This window comes from Schistocerca americana, chromosome X (genome assembly GCF_021461395.2).
Source record: "Schistocerca americana isolate TAMUIC-IGC-003095 chromosome X, iqSchAmer2.1, whole genome shotgun sequence".
NCBI lineage: Eukaryota > Metazoa > Arthropoda > Insecta > Orthoptera > Acrididae > Schistocerca > Schistocerca americana.
This window is the reverse complement of record NC_060130.1, coordinates 755,439,928-755,462,227: the sequence shown is the minus strand read 5'-3', so window position 1 is coordinate 755,462,227 and position 22,300 is coordinate 755,439,928. Positions and strand designations below refer to the sequence as shown.

At 37.7% G+C, this 22,300-nt stretch overlaps 1 protein-coding gene across 1 annotated transcript in view; it reads left to right on the top strand.

Moving 5' to 3' along the window:
• LOC124555710 (lysine-specific demethylase phf2-like) overlaps positions 1-22,300 on the top strand; it is a 177,605-nt gene that overhangs the window by 87,575 nt on the left and 67,730 nt on the right. Inside the window, exons 8-9 of the mRNA XM_047129718.1 lie at positions 1,787-1,932; positions 13,026-13,227. Of these exons, the coding sequence (XP_046985674.1) occupies positions 1,787-1,932; positions 13,026-13,227 (348 nt within the window). The remainder of the gene's footprint in view (positions 1-1,786; positions 1,933-13,025; positions 13,228-22,300) is intronic.

The following is a 22,300-nucleotide window of genomic DNA, read 5'->3' as shown; positions in this document are numbered from 1 at the left end:
CTGCTTCTCCCATGGTGGCACTATCCGTGAAACAGAAGATGCCAGATTTTTGCAGATGAGTCTCAAGGGTAAGCTCTCATGAAAGGTACATATTAATGACCTGCAGAACTGAATGTAGCAGTTATCTGTACCGATAAAATGCAACCCAGTCAGCATCTACAGACAAAATCAAGTTTGTTTACTTTGCCTACATGCATTCTTTGGCATCACGTGAAGTAATATTTTGGGGAAACTGAGTTAAGGCATGAAGACTATTTTTAGCTCAAAAGTAATCCAGCAAAGCTTGAAGTTCATGATGGTCTCAGTTTAAATAGCTGGGATTCTTTCACTGACATGACTGTACAGGCAGTTATAATTAGTCAGGACATTTCAAAACACACAATCCATTACAGAGTGAAATGTTCATTTTATAAACCACCCCACAGTTTGTTCCTAACTCATTTCCGTGAACTTACTTTCTTCCAAGAGTTATGCCAGTACCTCATTCCTAGTTCCCAAACTTCACAGAACTGGAGTGTGAGGGCAGGTACGGAGTCCGGTCTTGATAGCTTAGTCAGTCAGGGCACTGCATGCTAGAGCCAAGGTACCAGGTTTCATCCAGCGCACAGTTTCGATCTGACAGGAAATTTCATCATGCTATAGTTACTGGCGTAAGAGATTTGTGGATTAAATGAGAACATGTTCAAGAGAATCCACAGCACCCATTCAGGACTGGAAGACAGAAAATGTTCATTATATTATAAGCACATCCTTTAGGTGTAGGTAAAAAAAGTGTATGATACCCAATAAGTGGAAAGCTTTTCTCTTGAAAAAGTCTTTTTGTTGCAAGAATTCTTCAGGCCCACTTAGTTGCGATAAAAGAATGTAATAAATGATTAATTTGGATCTGCTTGATTGTGTTTAGTTAATAATAACTAAAATGTATTCCAAAGTAAGAGAAACTGGCTTTGTGAAGAGGATTCTCAGACTAGTTAACAAATCCAACCATCCTGATGTGGGTTTCCTTGGTTTTCTCAAATAATTAGTGGTAGATGCAGGTTGGGATGCTTAATACTAATAGGTCATAGCCAGCATTGTGCCCATTGCTAAGAAATCCGTGTACTGTATGTTTAATATATTATTTTCATTGCTGCATTCAGTCTAGAGCTTTATTTTAGAAATACTTAATGTGACATGTTTATGACCTTGTCACTGACCCAGAGATCTAATTAAAAATACATCAAGTCAAATGATATAAAGACTTACTGGAGTAAGTGGGATCATTACTAAAAAGTGGCTCAGTCTAGCACCATGGGTAAGATAAAGTTGTCCAGCAGACTAAAGGAAATTACTCTGTAAATAAAAAGGTTACAAAAACAATTGCTGTATCATGTACCAAAAGTAATGTAGAGAATGACTGTAATTCTAAAGAGTAAAAGGAGGAGAATACTGTTTTTTGTGTCTGAGAGATAATGTGGAAACAGCATCAAAAGCTGTCCAGTAATCTCACTGATTTGCCTTTGTGACAAGAGATCTGAGGTATAATATTGATAGGAAAATAAATCAGTACTTGTCCATACATTAATTGTTATTTTCCACTATCAGATGCTTTCTTTTCTCTTTAGAGTTGGTCCAGTTAACATTGAATTGTAATTATTTTCTACATCCATTTTCGTTATTGTGCAAAATATTCCATGTATTTCAGCTGATAATGAGTATTTAATATTCAGTTTCTTGCACTACCATCACAAGTCAGTGTATATGTGAGCTTTTGGTAATTTAATATAATCATCATTTTTCTGTTTAGGTTGACATGTGCTATAGGTGCGTTTTGAATGAAGGTGAAACAATGTTGATTCCAACTGGTTGGATCCATGCTGTTTTAACGCCCGAGACATCGTTAGTGTATGGAGGGAACTTCTTGCATAGCCTAAATATACCAATGCAGCTCCAGTAAGTTCTTTTATTGGAATATTTTATTTAATAAAATAACTGAATGAAAGAAAATCATGTCTTGTTCATTTATCGACAAGTGAATAATAATTCAGTGGCCTGATCCTAGTAAAAACTTAAACTTGTATATCTGAGAAGATAAATGTATTCTTTGACAGTACAGTTTAAAAAAGACATCTAATTTCATCAGTTAATCGTATGTATCTGTAATTTCATTACTCTTTTGTTATCTTTTCATTTGGGGATGTTCTGTGACTTATAATTTTTAGATTATCACAGAAATCAAACATCTTATAATCATTACAATTATTTTCTTCTCCACAGCTGTTAAAATCTCTGGAGGTAATGTGTAATATTAATGACCTTAACAAGAATGATTTTCCTTTGTTTGCAAAGGATTCTGGGTTTTTATTTTTAGCCAAAGATGAAGCCACTTTTAAGGTATCAGTCTGTTACACCTCAATAATTCTCATATAAATGTCCTAATAGTTCAGAAGACTTCATAATTCAGGGCTTAAGTTAGATGCAAACTGTGATGCTTTGCATAAAAATCTCATGCTAGCTCATGTTGGTATATGAAAGCCTCTTACTAGTGGTGTGGAGTTCCAATGTCGTTCCAAAAATGGCAATTAAATGTGTTTCAAAATCCTTTTAGTATTGTGGTTCTCTTTCAAATGGTGTCTGATCTTGCCTTATCTTGAAAGGCTGCACAGCTCAGGCTGCACTTTACTGGAAGGCTTTCCACTGAAGAGGCAAATTGGCTGTGCTTCCTGCTATTAGTGTAGTTGAGATTTGGCAATATTGTGGGGAAACTCTAATCAAAGTCTATGTAGTTCTTGGTGTCATGCTGAATTGCCAAGTTAAGTTCAATAGATATTCTCATGTCAACTTGGTGAAATATTCAGACTCATTCTCATGTGAGATGTAACACTGAACCAGTAAAATTATCATTATTATTATTTTTACTCTGGAAAGGTTGTTCCATGTGTTAGCTACAATTGCTAAATTTTTTTTTTTTTTTTTTTTTTTTTTTTTTTTTTTTTTTTTTTTTTTTTTTTTTTTTTTTTACACTATGAACTGTCTGTCATACCAAGTACCGTATTTACTCGAATCTTAGCCGCACTCGAATCTAAGCCGCACCTGAAAAATGAGACTCGATATCAAGGAAAAACAAATTTCCCGAATCTAAGCCGCACCTGAAATTTGAGACTCGAAATTCAAGGGGAGATAAAAGTTTTAGGCCGCACCTCCAAATCGAAACAAAGTTGGTCCATTGTAATATGAGACACAATTACATCGAATAAATGACGATACATCTACAGTAGTTTGGTTTGAATCGTAAGCTTAGCCAGTTAAGCTTTACCAGGTAGCCATTGCTATGCGTCAGGGGCTCCGTCCATATTTATACGGGTACCCTTCCTTTTTCATGTGCTTCATCTGGTTTGAATGGATTGCTTATTTTTCTTTGATCTGATAAGTGCCGTTCTTTTTGTTATAGGTATTTACGTCACTCTAAGCTGAAAATGCATTACTGTACTGTGTCATGCATTGTTTGTTGCATTCTCATAATGAGTGTTTACGGCCTGTTTCCGGTCGCGGCATGGCTTGCTTTTGTGCACGCTACCGCCGGAGAGGAATTGTCTCATTAGCGAAACAATGGCAAGAGACTGCAATTTGTTGTTATTTACACTGCTGCTTTCTTTGATAATGATCAACAAGAACCAAATAACAGACTGCGTATGATAGAAGATTTTCTGAACGAGAGTATAGCGAAAAATTTTCTCCGTTTGAAAATCTTTGCAGACGCCTTTTTAGTACATTACATTCTGCAAAGAAATTAGAGTCATCTTAGATTTAAAAATCTAATCAACTACCGTGCTTCATTTCTGACTGTATCACTATTAGGCATAAGAATAATACAAATATAAACATGACATGATATGTATATTCTTCCGCGTTTGCTGTTGTCTCACTCTAGTTTCGTAGTTTATTAGGCAGACAGGATTTAAATGAGATAGCAGCAAACACGAAAGAATACATGGCAAAATGTTTATATTCATATTATTCTTATGGTGAAGAGAATACTACATGTGATTCACAATTCATAAAAGTTCCTATTAGCAACCAGGTAGGAAAGAATTCAGAACCAAACAGTCTTGCCAGTCAGATTTTCGTAGTACATTGAAATGCTGCTACATTCGAAGATGAACAATACGGAATTTGTATTTACTTCTTTGGATAACATATGAAAATGCAGTGGTCGAAACTCGGGGAGAAAAAAGCTCATCTTCCACCCCTTTTTTTTTTTTTTTTTTTTTACCGACGCAGAGGTTTTGGCGCCAGTATTTATCTTTGTGCTTGCAAAGCATGCCTGTGTAGCACTACATATATTCGACGGCAGAAGTTAGTTGTGGCGGCACCTACCAACATTTTTCAGAACTTCCGCTTACTTTGCACTCGATTCTAAGCCGCAGGTGGTTTTTTGGATCACAAAAACCGGAAAAAAAGTGCGGCTTAGATTCGAGTTAATACAGTAAAAGGAGTGCGAGTGAGTTTACAACAGCATCATCTCATTAGCTGTGAGGTCCAACACACTTTTCCTGATTGGAGGACTACCTTAGTAGTTGATTCCAATTTCCACAGAGAATCAGCATAATCTGTTAGTTATCTTCTGATTCCATTTTTCTGTAATTAAACTGCATTTGGTCAGAATGAAATCCAGATGAAATGATATGACAAGGTTTGCATTCCTATTATTGCTGTTGCTTGTACTAAGTAATAAGCTGTTGATACTTCTGTGTCCTGATAGACCACTGAATTCAGTTAATAGTATATTATTATCATCATTATTATTTGTTTCAGAAGTCAGAACTGTCTCATGTGTGTTGACTAATGGTAGAAGTTGTTGCCTGTGAATTTCTAGCTTTCCAACAATTTGAGCATACTACCACCAGAAGTAATCATCTTTGATTTATAACCAACCCACTGTCACTTCTACTGCAGGGAAATTAACAACACAGTATCATAGTTTAGGATTGTGTTTCATATGTTATAATAGAGATCACAATAGACACACAACTGGCAAGCCAGAAGAATGTTTGTCTCACAGTAAGGGGATTGATAAAGAGCATATGTGGGGAAATATTCAATGACGTCTTGGAATAGGTCTGCAGTACTGAGAGGATTATTTTTGCATAATATTTCAAATGGCATTTCGTCTTCAGTTGTTCTCAACATAGACTGAAATAATGACTTATTGTTATTTATTGACATCAGTGACAAGTGACATACAGAACTTTAACTCGAGCCATGATTTGCAGTGGTTAATTTTTGTGTCATAAATGAGTGGCAACATTCTGCTGTCTGTACATGTAATCTAATTGACAGTAATGATTGTTATTCATTTCATTGTAATGTGCCATCTTAGTATATGTGAGATAAATAATTGTGTATTTTTTCTTTAGTTTTGTAAGATGTTAATTATTACTACCACAGGTTATAAACATTTTTATGTTGCAATAGAAAAATTGCAAGAGCTGGCTGATAGTGAATTCTTGCCAAGCTACCCATCAGTTCTCTAAGTTTCAATATTGGGTTAATAAAGTAGAGGAACGTTAAGATAGTAGTTTTAAGGCTTCACATTTTCCACATAGTCTCCCCTCACTTAAATAAAATTCACAGAACATTCATACAACCATGTGAAACTGTCTAAAAAGTCCTGTTTGTTGGTTACATCATGTGAATTCCTACACTTTGTAATTTTGTGGTAGGTTTGTATTGGTAAAACCAAGTCTTCTCACCCATCTCTCTCTCTCTCTCTCTCTCTCTCTCTCTCTCTCTCTCTCTCTCTCTCTCTCGGTAAAGAATTGTTCTTGTTTTTCATTTCAGTATTTCAGTCAAGGCATGATAGGTATCTGTCATTGTTTTTGTTCAGAAGTTAAGGTGTGGGAGACAAACGTTGCACACATTGTTCTCTTCTTCAATACATTCTGGAGAATGTTTTGAATACTTGATTTAGAGATGTTGCTCCATTGTGAATTGTGACATCATCAGTGGCACACTATAGCTACACGGTTACTACTTAACACTACCTGCTCACAACTGACTGATTTAATACACATATATTGTTTACAGTTGTTAGTGCAAGCTGCCACTGTAATTACTGTGTTGTCGTCACTTACACACCACGAATAAGATCACTCTTGGAATTTTGAGGGATGGTACATTTTGGCTGAAAACCAGGCAGTCATCTTGATGCGAGTTTTACAAGTGGAGATTATGTTAAAGTTATCTTCTGCCCAGTTACATAAACCTGTGTGCTTCTCAGTTTGGTAAAGGAAGATCAATGTTTGCAGAAGCCTGGAGTCTGTCAAATGTCATGTCAACATGGCATGGTCTACAGTGGTCAGACTACAAGCACAATGTGCGTGGAACATTATCACCACACTCGCCTTGTGGTAAGGCAGCGATAGCTGATCATTGTATGTCCACAGGTCATTCCATGGATTCCTATGCCACAAAAGAATTTGGCCATGAAGAGATCTTTCTTGGATTTAATTATTAAGGGGTTTGTGGAAAAGACATTTGACAGAAGATTTCATTATCCGTGATGATTGCTTCAGCAGGCAAAGGCAAGAGACATGTTCATTTCTTTATTTTCTTTACAAAGTCAATTTTTTTATGCCTAAAGACACTTCACACAACAATTTTATCAGTTTCACCACTGAATTTTAACTTCATGGACCTGCAGTTCAGCAGACAGTGTGCATGCAATAACAACCTTACACCTGAACCTGTGAGCCTCAGAATATTGCCTTCTGGGAGACATGCAGTACTGTTCCACACTGTCACGTAATGAGCAAAATACTAAAGTGGAAATATTAGACCAGCTTTGCGAGTGGATTGAAAGCTCCTAGCAAATAGAATACAGCATGCCATTCTTAACCGAGAGAAATCTTTAGATGTAAAAGTAACTTAATGCATACCTCAAGGGAGTGTATTTCGCTTCAATAGGAGGAAAGACCCATCATAGTATGATTACACCATGGCTGAACAGTCCCTGTAAGCAGTTGCACCTATTAAATATCTGAGAGTATGCGTTTGGAGTGATTTAAAGTCAAATGGCCACATAAAACATAAGGCAGATGCCAAACAGTGATTCACCATAAAAATCCTCAGAAAATGTAGTCCATCCATAAAAGATGTAGCTAACAAAACCTTCATTCGACCAGTACTGAACACTGCCGTCAGTCTTGGACCCATACCAGAAAGGATTGGTAGGCGAAATAGAGAAGATCCAAAGAAGAGTAGCGTGTTTCGTCACAGGTTTGTTTGGTAAGCATGAAAGTGTCACAGAGATGCTCGTTCAACTTTAGTGGCAGACATTACAAAGAGAGGCATTATGCGTCATGCTGTTATTTACTGCTAAAATGTATGATGTGCAGTTTTCTAGAAGAGTCTACCCATACATTGCTTCCTTGAATGTATATATCATGGAAAGACCATAAATGTAAAATGAGAGAGATTCCAGTTCATGTAGATGCTAATCAACGACCCTGCGCACAATTCGGGAAAGGGAGAACTGATAGGGGTATGCAAAGTATCCTCCTCCACATGTCGTAAGGAGGCTTGTGGAGTGCAGCTGTAGATTAAGATTTAGTGCGCTAAATTTGAAAGAGAGGGGTCATGCAGCAGAGATGTATGCTCATGCGCCACTGTGCCAATTTTTGGTATTAACTTAGTGACATGCATATGCAATCTCCAATTGTGAAACTCATCTGAAAATAGCTGCCTGGTTGTCATTTACAATATTGTAACAGGAAGTTGACATCGTGTGGCTGCAGTCCTGAAACATAGTGGAATACACATTACATCAGGAAGACAACAAGATTTTGCCACAGCTTTGTCGAAGTATCGGGTTCTATATTTTTTGCTCGATTTATGAGTTACTAGAGCCATCAGGAGTTCAGAAAAGTACCAAGTAAATGCTCCTTTGTTGGTAGGTGAAATCCAGGGAAGTTTAATAGGGTTTTAAAAACTGCTTGATGATCAATGCTTTTCTGTAGTACTGAGTTAAAGTACTTGTGTATTTGTGGGGGGGGGGGGGGGGGGAGAGAGAGAGAGAGAGAGAGAGAGAGAGAGAGAGAGAGAGAGAGAGAGAGAGAGAATAATTAGTAGTTGGTGCTGTACCCCAATTACTGTATGAGCCTGAGCTGCTTCTATATCATTTTTGTGTGTGTTTACTTATTGTTCGATGACTGCTATTTAATTATTACATATTGTGCTGAACGGATCATGAATACAACGTTTGAGTAGCTCATGACCAGGAAGATGGAAATAATCTGCAGAAACAGGGTGTATAAAAACAAGTGTTAGAAACTGTAGGGACTTAGTCTTGACATCAAAACGTTACAAAAAGTTCATATGATTATGGGTACATTGATCCTTCATTGAGGAGGTATGAAAGGATTTGAAGACCACACGGAAAGCAGGGGTTAAGTCCATTGTATAGATTTTTCAGGTGAGGAATTTTAAACTTTAAAACGTTGCAGTTTCATTCGTTATTGAATAATGCTTTTGTAATTTATACAGTATATTCAATGACCTTTTCTTTAGAATAACTTAAAAGTGGAAAAAAAATATTATTAAAAATAGGACCCTTGTATGTCTTTATCTGAATGTCTATTTTTTAATTTCTTTGTAGTATGCACTACTTAGATTGTAAAAGTCAGAATGTAATGTGATATTGGTATGATACTTCACTATAAAACTTCCCTGCAACTCCCTTGACAAAGATCTATTCACCTTTGAGTCTAGTCATTATTGTACAGTATGTTCATGACTAATCAGGTTTTAGGAGCAATACTGTTTATCAATATTCTGTTTTTATTTTCATTGAACTTGTGCAAATTATAATGTCTCAACTTTTGTATCTTTAAATCATCTGGTATAGAACTACCAACAATTATTCAATAAATGGTTACAACACATACATTAAAATATAGTTAATAGGACGTAATTTCAGTTGTCAGCATAAATCACAGTTTTTATAACCCACAGTCTTCATTTCTCATTTTTTACTTATTACAAACAAATAACACAAAACGTGTTTGCAAATTCACTGCTGCAAAGGAATATTTGTATAGTACTCTTGGGCCCCAGTGTCACAGAACACCGTCAGTTCTTGCAGATCATGATACTTTTCCTTGGTGATAGGTAGCAGTCCTGAAACATTGGACATGCGACCTCTTATTAGCATGGTATCTCAATAGGTTTGTTATAATAAAGCAGGACCTGCTATTTTACATGCTGATATGATCTAGTTTCATTTAATTATCGTGATTAAAGTCTTTACCACCCTACCTTTGTAACAGGGTGAAGGGAACAAAAACACTCTTTCTGCAAGTTCTGGTTCCTCTTCCATTCATCCAGCAGGAGCAGTAACAGCTGATGTGATCCAAGATCCATTGCAAGTGTTATGATGTGTGATAAGCCTTGGATGGTGATGTTCCATCTTCATCTCCTTAATAATTTGCAATGGGAATGGACATTTTGGTCTGTATCTTGGTTGCAAGAAATCGGTGCAGTCACGTGTCATTGAGCCATCAACTTCAACAACCTGAAAAGGAGTGGGTTTCACATGCACATCTTTATTCATGTCTGTCCAGTCCTTTGGGAGCTCAGCTTTTGTTTTACGTCTGGTGAGGTCCATGTCTTTGTCACTTTCCAGGTATGAATGTCCGCTTACTGGGAATGTCACACAAATTGATTCAAATTGCTTTGCGTGATGGATGAGATAATGGATGAACCTGTAAAGGGTTTAGTTTTTGTTTTAACCACCACACGAGTCACAGAAGATTTCCAAATTTTTAACATTAGGATCCAGAAATGAAATAACATTACGATGTAGAAAAGAAACTATTTAATTTGAATCTTTCTTCCCTATAGTTTCAGGATAAACATAAAACACTGCATTACTGTCTGGGAATTGATGTATGTTAAACAGATATAGAGAAAGCTATCACTTATATTGGACAATGTTGATGCTGATGTTTGGACATGGAAGATTTCGTTGGAAATCTATACGTATCGATTCTGTATTTGTAAACTTTCTGCTCATCTGTCAATATTGTCTTTTACGCTGATGGAATGCATCAGTTTTATGGCGGTGCTGTTCATATTCAATCTTCTCTCTCTTAATATTACTTTGAACGTCTGATCTTTACTTTCCATCTGTTTCACGTGTGAGTTGTGTCTCTAGAGCTTTGAAAGTTACAGAAAACTTATCACAAGTACTGTATGTATCACTTTGAGGTAAACCGAATGAGATATGACATTTTGTATTAAATATTTTACGACAAGTTTCATTATGATACGGAAGAAGTAGAATATGTCTCTTGAAACATCTTGATCATCATCTTGATTGTGAGTTCTTCAGGCAAATACAGTTTCTGTGTTGTATTTATGCTGTAATAACTGGACCATTCTTTGAATGACTTGATGTGAACCCAGATGTTTTTCTCTGTTTCTGTTGAAAGTTTATGAACTTGGTCTCTGTGTTTCCCTCGTTTATCAACTAGTGCCATGCCTTCATTTTTTAAGGAATTCCTGATAGTGTCTAATCTTTTCTTTGAAATACCATGCAGTGATATGAAGGATTTTTGACAAACAGACAATTCTGTCACAGAATTGTCTCTCATTATTCTGATCTTAAAATGAAATGTATAATCACGCAAAGTAGCTACTATCTCATATCTGCAAGGCCTTCAGTGTTGTACATTGTCAACAGAAATCAGTCCTGTCAGGTGACAACTTTGCTCATTCCAGTCCTTCAGAAAATTGAAATTAGATATTAATGTAGACTTCCCTACATCAGTTAGCAAATCAGTGCAATTCTTCTTACAGTTACAATGCTCTCCTATTTCATGTGACATCGTTCTTAGCTTTTTAGATACTTCAGATTGTCTGCTGCACAGGGTAGCCTCCCTGGAGTGCTACTGTACATAAACTGAGTTCGTTGACATCTAGAACTGCATAATCAAGTAAATTAAGCAACTAATGTCTGAGAAACTGCAGATACGGCTGTCCAATAAGACATTTTGGAAAGAAATTGGGACCAGTGAGATGAACATGAAGGATTCCACCACACATATAGAGGCTGAACTGCTGTTGATGTCTGTCTTGTTGGACTTCATGAGGGCTTTCTTAAGACCAAACATGATTGTTATGACAGTGGAAGATTCCATTGTGTAAGAAACCAGCCTCATCAGTGAGTAACGTACATGCTAAGAACGACAGAAACACAGCACACTGTTGTAACATGTGCTGACTGTAAGTTATTCTTGGCTGAAAGTTTGCCTCATTTAATCCTTGCACCTATTAAAGATGATATGGACAAAGAAGATATTCATACAGAATGATCCAGATCATCAAGTGATTAATGCCCTTCCTTTTCGCATTTCTCCTTGTACCAGTTGATGGGCTTTCATTCACAGTACAAAGCACCTTTTCTTCCAGCTCGGGCATTTGTACATCTCATGGTGTCCCATCATCTGCAACCCTCTTTTCAAATGATCCTATCTCTTGCAAACTCTGATGGAGTCATACAAATGTTCTTGCACAAGGTAACTGCCTGCCAGGTTAATATAGAGTGTAAAATTGACATGCTACATCTGCATTCCCATCTGATAGGCCTTACATATTGTGCATATCCATCATTTCAGACGCTGAATACATAGTTGTGTGTGAATACATAGTTATGTGGTGTTGTGATGTAAGTTACTCTGAAACAGACCAGACAACAATCAAACAAAACAAAACAAATGCTTTTACCAACAGTAAACAAGAAACTAAGTAAAAATGCACACTATTGGTAAATTATACGACCAGGAGTTACTATAGGGAATTCCTTTCATATCTCCCTAAAATTACTTGCTAGTTGATACTTCACATGCTGGAGGTGTGTTCCTCCAATCAGAGCACTCAGCATCAGTGGCAATGAAATAATGCACAATTTATGCACACTGCTAGTCACAGACTACTGGATTCTTTCACACAAGATGCAATTGAGCTTCACATATTCAGTTATTATCATCACAAAGATTGGCTTACAGTAGGTAAACTTCGTACGACATGGCATGAAACCCAACTTTTGGAAGGCAGCAAATGATCAGTGCAACCGTTTCTAAAGATAAATATATACAACACCACCATCAAAAGGTCTTCGGTAGCACAGGGGTACAGTTACGGCTTCAAATCGTGGAGCTCGCGAGTTCAAATCCCATTGGGTGCTAATACTTGTATTTTTAAATCTTTATCAAATAGTTGTGATTATTATTTTCTGTTAATTGGTTTCAGTGTAGTCTTATTTTTAGTCTTTCTTTGCATCGCTTTCATCATTTTATTGCCTTTTTTATTTGCTCTTATTTTTCTTCCTATCATTCGTTTTTCATTTGGAATCAGTCTGTGTCCCCTATAACCTGTAAATGTGTTCTAACCAGGACTGCTCATCGGTCAGTATCATGTCAGCTCATGTAGCAACAGCGAGTTGTTACATTTCACTTTTCGGGTTGAAACTGAATTTTTCTTGTTTTGCGTTTGTTCATAGAGCTCAGCTTTAATCAGTGTGAACAAAGTGAGCATGATTAATAGTGGTGCCGCAGGTTGCTGGTTACCGGTTTCTTGGATACTTTGCACATCAAGAGGTTGTAGTTAAGTTAGGACATGAGTGTAAATTCGGGGCTACAAAACATATTGTCTGCAACAGTTCAGCTGTTGGTCATTTAAAATCAGTTGTGGACAAAGCCTCTCACATTCTGCCGTATCTGATGGCAGCAGCTTCCAACATCGCTCCTCATTACAAGAACTTGCATTTCAGCACCTATGAGTTGATCTGCCATGTTTGGGTGTTGCCTTTAACCAAGTAGTAACCAATGTGGCAACACTGCAGCACCAGATGACGGATATTAACTATAAAGTAATTTTAAACAGACAATAGTTTGTAGATTCACTGCAAGTAATTGTTCTTTCAGCCCCCCCCCCCCCTTTTTTTGTGCACTGCAGTGTAAAATATTTTTGGAATTTTCATGTTACAGAATATATGAGATGGAGCGAAGAGCACAGACTCCAAACAAATTTTGCTACCCTGCATTTGAGACTATAAACTGGTATGCTGCTGGTAGCATTCTTATGGAAATGAAAGAACTAAATAAGCAAGGGAAGAAACTTCCTGATTATCTTGCAGTGGGGATTAAAGCACTTTTACTTCGGTTAAAGCGCTGGTATCAAGAAAGAGATGTAAGTATGTTTATAGTTTTTTTATACAAAATGTATTGTTTAGTAAATGAAGACAAATGGCGAAATACACTGCTGGCAATTAATATTGCAGCACAAAGAAGGCTAGCTTACAACAGAATTTTACATGTTGTGGGTAGCTGCCACAATAATGTAACTATACTATTATCAAGAAATCTATATTTAACTCATCTGTTTTTGTGGCAATGTCATCTCTCTGTTTCCTTCTTCCCTCTGCTGGAGTAACTGGAGTTTCGTAAAATACCTTGATATTTTTGTATGTATAAAAAATTTGTGAACGTGAAGTAAGTGTGTGAGCATTAGCTGGTGGAAAGTCATGTCCATGGTCTACATGGCAAGAGCTTATTGGCTGACTGAAATTTCTGTGTTTGTCTCTTACAGGCCAGGGCAGTTGTCTTAGTTTGCATTTAACCTTTGATTTTCATGCAGAAAAATTATGAGTAATTGTGGGCATGTGAAAGTTGTTCAAAGGTCTGCATATACTTTCAAAACAGATACCATAAAACAGCATAGTAATAGTTTTTAGTAAAAGTTTGAAATTGCGGAACTTGAATTTGAGCACATCACTTATAACCTGGGTTCTGCTATTGATTTTTCTACCAGAATTGTGTGGGAAATCAGAAAACTGTTAGATAACATATCTGTAGAAGTTTACCCAGCTAGAGGTCGATTTGAATACTGCAGTACTCCTCTTGGAGATCATATACCAGTACCTTCCTTTGACTTTAGAACTGACTTGTTGAGTCGGAGAGAGAGACCTACAATTTGACATGGACTCTGAACCATGGTGTAACTTGACATTTCCTTCTTCAATGCCAAAGATGGAAGAAGCAATAAGTGACAGAAAATGGTGTTGGATCAACTGCGGAGCAATTCCCAAACCTTTGAATCGGTAATCTGCCACTTACCCACAGAGCCACTTAGCCTAGCCATACTTTCCTAATCTCATTGAAGTGGTATTGTGAAAAACATTGACTGATTAATAAACTCCTAATCATTTCATTGCCAGTGTGATTTTCTACAGTAATATTCCTTCCTTTCACTTCTAGAAGCCACTATTTTGACAATGTTTTGCTGAGTAAGATCATTTTGTTACTTTCAACTAGACGCAAGTCACAGTCTCAGCAGTTTTGAAAATGCCACTCGGTGTCACTTCGTGGCTTTAGTGTAATTCAGAGTCATGGAAAACTTCGATTGTTGGTAATAAGGAAGGAAGATTTTGGTTTAACATCATGTTGATGATGTTAGTGGCCTGTGTTAGATTGACTGAAACTAACCACTCCACAACTGTGTCAATATGTGGTCATAAGTGACCGAAAAAGTCTGTAGCAAGCTGTACTGTTGCCCTAAGAGTTGTAGCTTCCTGATAAACTGTTCAGGGCGTAGGCAGTGAACCTGTATGCCAGACAGCATGTGTCCTGCTTACACCACTTCAGACACATGTCTATTGATCATATGACGATTGAAGACAAAAAAGTCCTTGATGCTCAAAGACCTATTTATGCTATGATCAGTGATGTAGACTGTGTTGACAATTTTGAAATTGACAGAAGTTTAATTCTGTCTATGCATAATGCAAGTTCCTTGTATAAAAACGATAAAAAGAAACGACTAAGTGAAATTGTCAAACAACAATAACCAGAAGTTTCCGAAAAAATAATGCAGTCTGAAATTAACAAGTTAGATTATAAGAAAACAAAAATGTTGGCTGTTGCAGCTACAATTATGAACTGAACATTTGAGAAAGTAGGTTTCTTGTAAATATTTTTGTTGATTTTTCATGGCTGCCAGTTATTATGGATTGCCTGTAATTCTTATGGATTTGTTACCCTAATTACAGAGTTATGGGAAGTTACTAAAAATTATGGAAATGCACGCTTTATAATTTAATGTTTAAAAAAAACAGGAAAAGTACTGTTTACATTTCGCTGATCGTATGCTACTACTTGTCAAATGTACATAATGATTTCCTTCCTGAGTACTGAGTAAACCTGTCTATGAATAATTTCGTTACCACAGTTTACTAAGATAGGTTATGTTGAGTGGCAACGAACATTTTTTGTTCTGCCCATGACAGCATATAGAATAGAAATAAAACTGTTTTTGAACCAAGTGATGTCATAAGGTTCAAGGCTTTTCCCTGTAACAGGGTGTATACAACCCGGGACATCCAGGAGACCCGGGAAAAACCCGGGAATTTTTTCGTCCGGGAGAAAACCAGGAAAAACCCTGGAATTTTTTAGAATTTCAGGAACTTTTCCTTGTTTTAGTTACCAGTTAAATTTTTGTGATTTTGATTAATAAGAACCAATACTCTAACGAAGGATATTAGTGTATCCAGCTTCTACAGAATAATGCTGCAGCAAAAAAAACCTGAATGAGAGAAAAAAAACTAAAATAAAACTTAATTCGCAAAGGAAATGCGCCATATACAACAACAAAACACAGTGCTCATACAAGCGTCTGCCAACCAAAGTGTGTCAAAGGCTTTAGGAAGAATATGCAGTGCTTCCTAACAACAAATTGCCTCTGATGAGCGTGACATGACAGCTGTTTACATTTGATTCATTTGAGCAGTTGCGGGTGAGCTCTTGCGTATGCGCATTTGAGTCGCCTATGAGTAGTACCTTCTCCCACTTCTAGCTACAGATGTGTGGCTGGGCGCCACTATCTAAATTGCTCCAGTTCGGAAATATCGTAGATCCAGGGCTGATCCACAGAGCAGTCTGAGTTGTAGTGGGTAGTCTCCACGTGACCTGTGTTTACGTTTAGTGATTTTGCTGTTTCCTTTTCATTTGTTGCTTTCACATTAAATAAAAACGAAACTGATTACTGTGGCCGGGAACTACCAAATGAATTAAAATACGTTCGCGTAATTACGGAAGGCTAAAATATGATGTTAGTTTCAGGTTTTATTTCCACCTTTCTGATAGTCAAGCATTAATCACCTTACAGAACAATGAAGTTATTTTTGTCGGCTTGCTAAAGAGATTTGTCTTTTATTAATATTTTACGCTGAGGCCGTCAATTTATTTGAAACAAAGTGTTTAATTTCACACTGTTGGCTAGTTTCTACTGTTCGCTGCATTTCAAGTGAATGTTTTCCATCTTGTAGCTCGTATGGCATTATGCCATAATAGAGGACCAAACATGAGATAATACAGTACTGGTACTCAAGAAACTTTAAATCCGAATTCGGACATATGGTTGTGCACTTTAAGCCGAATTATGCATTTTAGTATAGTTCACGAAATTCCGATGCTCCTCAAGTATTCTTTGATGTCTTGTTTCTTTTATGACATAATGCAAGATCTTTTAATGTTTTACATGTACTAACATGCGGGCTTCCTGCATCATCGTAGCTGCGCAAAGTAAATTTCCTTTTACGCAAGATGAACTATGTGTGAGAATGTACGATGAATTTCTTAAATCACAGAGCGTTTGACTCTCATTTAAAAATCAACTCTTTGAGGATGACCATCTAGAAGAATTTAGAACCCAGAAAATCAGACATTTACATCATTATTAAAAATTTTACTGGCACATTTGTGTGATGTATCTAAGTGTAACACACGCAAAATGATCAGCATTATATGTGGAAGCTTAGCTTGTCTTGCAGCTTATTAATCTTAGAGACCAATATTATTTGTGAAAGTTTTGTTTTTCTTCTAGCAAAACTGTGTATATTAATTTAAACCATTAACTTTTCTTTTTGTGTGTTCGCACTATTTAAGAGTGATCTTGCTATTGGTTGACTACACTACATCTCCTGTGCTGTCGTCAGCTGCCGAGATCACGTGACATGAGCTATGACTGGCTTACAAAAGTGCGTCGCAACCTCGATTTCATTGCTGCAGAAAGTAATATGCAGTGTTTGGTGGAATTCGAATTTAAACCTCCGTAAAACGAAGAAATGCAGCGTACATGTTGCTGCACATCAAAGATCTTTTCAAAACGTGTCCCCCCCCCCCCCCCCCCCCCCCCCCCCCCCCCTGGGTTTCATTTTCTAAAGTGCCAGCAAATTCTACATTTGTGTAGAAAACCATAAACATTCTAAGGATTGACAAGTTTTACAGTGCCGAGAAAAGTATACCGTCATTTAACACGGAAAAAGTGTATTTTCACCTGGAGAAGTGTATTTTCAACCGGGAAATCCGGGAAATTTTTTTTTTCCTTGTCCACTGCTGTAAGCTGTTGCAGTTTTTCTAACCAGATGACATCTTTAATGTATTTAGTGAATAGCTGCTGAGAAAAGGAATAACCTGGAAAAATTGCACATTATCCGTATGTGACAATGCAGATACAATAGAGCAGGGGCGGGCAAACATTGCACGCGGCTCGTGAGCGCACGGCGCTGCACGTGTGCTGCTCGCGTGCAATCGTCGAATGGGGCAGTGGCGACAGCCGGCAGGTTGCGGCAGTGTAGTACAAGGCCAAGCCGCGGACGTTGATGCGAAACGACCACTACGTAGTGAATGTTGTATTTCAAGAACCGGAAAATGCAGAGTGAATCAAGGAAACGAAGACATGGAGATTTGCTATCTTTTAAAAAGTAATGGGAGAATCATTTTTTCTTTGTGCAAAAACGTGAAAATTCGAAATGTTTTATATGTGGCAGTATTCTCGCTGGTCAGCGGAAGTTTAGTATTTGAAGGCCATTATAATAAATTTCACAAGGACGAGTACAATTTATTGTCAGATTCTGAGCGGATGGGGAAATTGACTGAGCTTAAGAGGGGCGACCTGATGATATTAGATCCATCTGTCCTAGTTGCCGTTGTCACGAGAGATCTGCGACTTTCTCTCGTCATGTCTCTCATCTAACTGATTTAACATTTTATGGAACACTGTTTTCAATTTTTCAGGACAACAACAGTAATAGCCCAGCGATATGTGCAAGCTATAAAATTGCGCTTAATATAGTGAGAGCTGGAAAACCATTTGCTGAATTAATAAGCCTCGGTTAAGAGCAAACATAAGTGATGAAAATTTACGTAACTGTTTGCGTTTGTCTGTATGCAGAAATTTTGTTCCAGATATTAAACGTATTGTAAACTCCACCTGTGATAATTAAATAAAACGTATCGTAGTTAATAGGTACTCTTTCAAGCCATGATTTATTTCAAGCACTCCTGCTAACCTTATTCCATCATTCAATAAAGCAAGCTAGAAAAACAAAACGCATTACAGAGGAAGGAGTGGACAGAAGGTATGGTGGGGAGGGGAGGTAAGCGGGTGGCCAGCTTGCCCCTGCGTGCACGCAGAACACCTGTTAACTGCATGAGTGCAAGTGCACCGCACACGTGCAGGATTCCTGCCCGCCTTGCCCGCCTCTGCAATAGAGGGACATGTATGTAGGAGGAGGAGTTGCTTTCTTGAAGAAAGTTCAACCATGCATAAGATACAAACTTATTCCTGCCACTGACTTCATTTATCTTCACAAACGGGTGCGAAAATCCTCGAATATTTTCATACCGAAGAATTTGTAATGCATTTTCACTACTGTGTGCAAAAATGTTAAGAAAGACAATACTGTTAAACTGTGCTAAAATATATATGGCACTAAACCATACAAAATGGTGAAGTATGTTCGTACAAGATGGCTTCCTTAGCTCCAACCTATATAAAGAATAACTGAACAATGGAAACCTCTGGCAAAAATTTTTCAATGAGAAACTTAAAAACTATAACAACTCTCACTTAACCCTTTGAGTACTGCAGACGACGTTTGCCGCAGCCCTCCATCTTGCCGCGGGGACTGCAGACATTGTTTGCCGCTGAAGTGGGCTTTCCCGTGGGCCCTGCAGACGGCATTCACCGCGCGGCGTGGCCAGTACTTGAGTCCTAATGACTGCCTGTAGGTCTGCGGACATCAATAGCCGCTCAGGGCTGCATGGTGGCCCGTCACGAGTTCTTTTGTTCCGTGCACTCCCTGGGATGGATGTACCCTATTTATTGTTCTGTGCTGCTGTCCTTGCTATCTGGGAAACACTCTGCTACGGATTTCGCAGTTGCTGTTCTACATTTGTGCTAACTGGTTCATGTGATCTTTTGCATTCTGCTTCTGTGGTGTCGTTTAGCTATCTATTGTTTCATCGGGATTTTTAGAGTGCTGTAACTTTTGAATTCCACAGACAAATGGCACATCGTCGTTGTTGCACTGACGAAGAGGTAGTGGAGATACTGACAAGGAGTGACAGTGACAGTGAGTGTGGCATCTTCAATGAATGTAGTGACGAAGATTCATCAGAAGAATCTCGTAGTAATACATCTCCACATACTTCACCTAGTAAAGCTCGCCAAGACAGTAGTTCTTCAGATTCTGAAAGTGAAGTTGAATTGATCCGTAAGAGGCCACGCCATAGTGAGAATGAGAAATTTGATTGGCAAAATCATGTTTTCAGTCCAGCACTTGATGCATTTGATGACTCGTCTTCAGGACATAATTGCCAAGTAGCGCCTGATTCAAGCGTTCTATCCTTTTTCATGCTATTTCTATCAGAAGCTCTGTTGAAATTTATAGCACTTGAAATGAACCAAATTTTCACTTTCACAATGGCAAATACGTCAGAATTAGTTCATTCTTGACTATCCACCTGGAAAGATACAGGTTTTGAGGAAATGTATAGCTTCATTGGTATTTGGCTTCTCATGGCTCGTGTTAAAAAGTTGAGAATAAAGGAATATTGCTCCAGAGATGTACTTCTGAGTACTCCAAGTTTTGACGAAGTTACGTCTTATGACTGTTTTATATTACTTTTGAGAATGTTGCAGTTTAGTGACATCTTGGCCAGTCGTAGAGATGACAGTTTGTTTAAAATTAGGAAAATAATTGATACAGTTCATGTGGCATTCTGCAGTGCATTTAATCCATACAGAAAACTCTGTGTCAATGAAAGCCTATTATTTTTCAAAGGTTGCCTATCTTTTAAACAATACATTCCTTTGAAACGAAATAGATTTGGAATCAAAACATTCACGTTGTGCGACGGTAAAACTGGATACGTCTTGGATTTCATTGTATACACAGGCACAACAACAGAAATTGAAGTTCATAATTTGGGGAAATCTGGTGATAATGTGACAACACTAATGAAGCCATACCTTGAATGTGGACATACCCTGCATGTCGACATACCCTGAATGTCGACAATTGGTATACAAGTCCAGCCTTGTTCCTCTGGCTTCACAACCAGAGAACAACAGCATGCGGTACTGTACGTAGGAACAGGTGCAACTTTCCGAAGCTACAAAAGAAACTGAAATGAGGAGAAGTTGAGTTTATGTCAACTGACGCAATGCTTGCCATCAAGCGGTGCGACAAGAGAGAAGTGTTCATGCTGACTACCTGCAACACTACAGAAATGCATGACACGGGAAAGACAAACAGGACGACTGGCAAAAAAGTAATGAAGCCTCAATGTGTTGTTGTTGTTGTTGTTGTTGTGGTCTTCAGTCCTGAGACTGGTTTGATGCAGCTCTCCATGCTACTCTATCCTGTGCAAGCTTCAATGTGTTATTGGTTACAATACAAATATGGGAGCAGTAGACCACTCCAATATGCTATTAAGGTCTGTTGCATCTGTGCGTAAATCTTCCCCCCCCCCTCCCCCCCCCCCCCCAGATTTTCATTTATCTCTGGTGCAAGAACGTGTGGAAAAATTGAACGGAAGAGAGATAGGAAAGGAAGAGACTCTGATGAAGAGAATCTTCTTCGCTTTACTGGTAGGCACTTTCCACATGTCATTCCAAGTGACCGGTCCAAGAAACGCGGACTATAGCATAGATGTGCAGTCTGCTCAAAACAAAATGTGCGTCGAGAAACAAAATATGAATGCAAAACACTTAATGTACCTTTGTGCGTTGACTGATGTTTTGAAACATACCACACAAAGAAGAGCTTTTAGCCAAGTTGCTACAGCTGGAAGATGAAATGGAGCCCTTACTTCTGAAAAAAATTACTTAAAAATTTAAAAAAATAATAAAAATAATTACAAAAATTTTAAAAAAATTAACTTCGCCATTGCCAGTCCAAAGCTCAGATGAGAAATAAGGATGGGAAATATAACTGTGCAAAACAAAAAAATCACCAAATTATCTGAGCTTGAAGAGGCTCTCCAGATAAATTACTTTGCTGACAAACACCTTATGTACGAACATGTGGAACCATCCAGCCTGTGCTGACAAACACAGACTGGATGCTTCAAATGTTCGTACAGAAGGTGCAAAAATAAAAGCTTAGTTCAAATTTACGGATTCTTCCGTAACTTCTTGGTAGAATGTAAACCTTAAACTCAGTGCAAATATCATTAATTAAACAAAAAATTCTAGCATTATTATTACCACAAAATTGTAGCCTGGGTTGCGGTAAAAGATTTTTATCTAAGCAGAGACTAGTTTTGGGTGAAGCTCATTTTCAAACCATCACATAAAACAAAGACTGAGACAACCACATTATAGCTGTTAATAAAACCATAGAAGATGGATAGGTATCGATGTTCTGTGGTTTTATTAGCAGCTGTAACGTATTTGTCACATTCCTTTTTGACGCGGTTGTTTGAAAATGGGCTTTGCCTGAAACTAGTCGCCGCTCAAATAAATATCCTTTACCACAACCCAGGCTACAATTTTGTAGTAATATTCAGTAATGGATTGCTGTCATATTTTTCCAGGACACTGGATTTGTGAAAAAGTTCTAGGCCTACACTTGGAAAAGGCGTCTTGGCACACGTTGGTCAGTTGCACACCTGTTTCTGTAGCACAAAAGGTCATTAGGAATTAAAGGTGACGTTTAATTAGGTAGTTTAGAAACTTGAGTATTTCCTTATCTAATTCTTAAACAAAAGTTATAAATCATTGTTTGTTTCCACTGTACAATAACAATTGCATCCCATATAAAAAGAATTCAGAAATGTTGAATTTTTGATTTTGAAGTTTCCTTGGCAATAATTTATTGGGTTAATGCTCTCAAAATAAGTGATTAGCTTCAAAAGTGTGTCTCGGCATCCAGATGCTTCCCTCGAAAGTTGTTTGCGGGCAAATTATTGCACTAGTG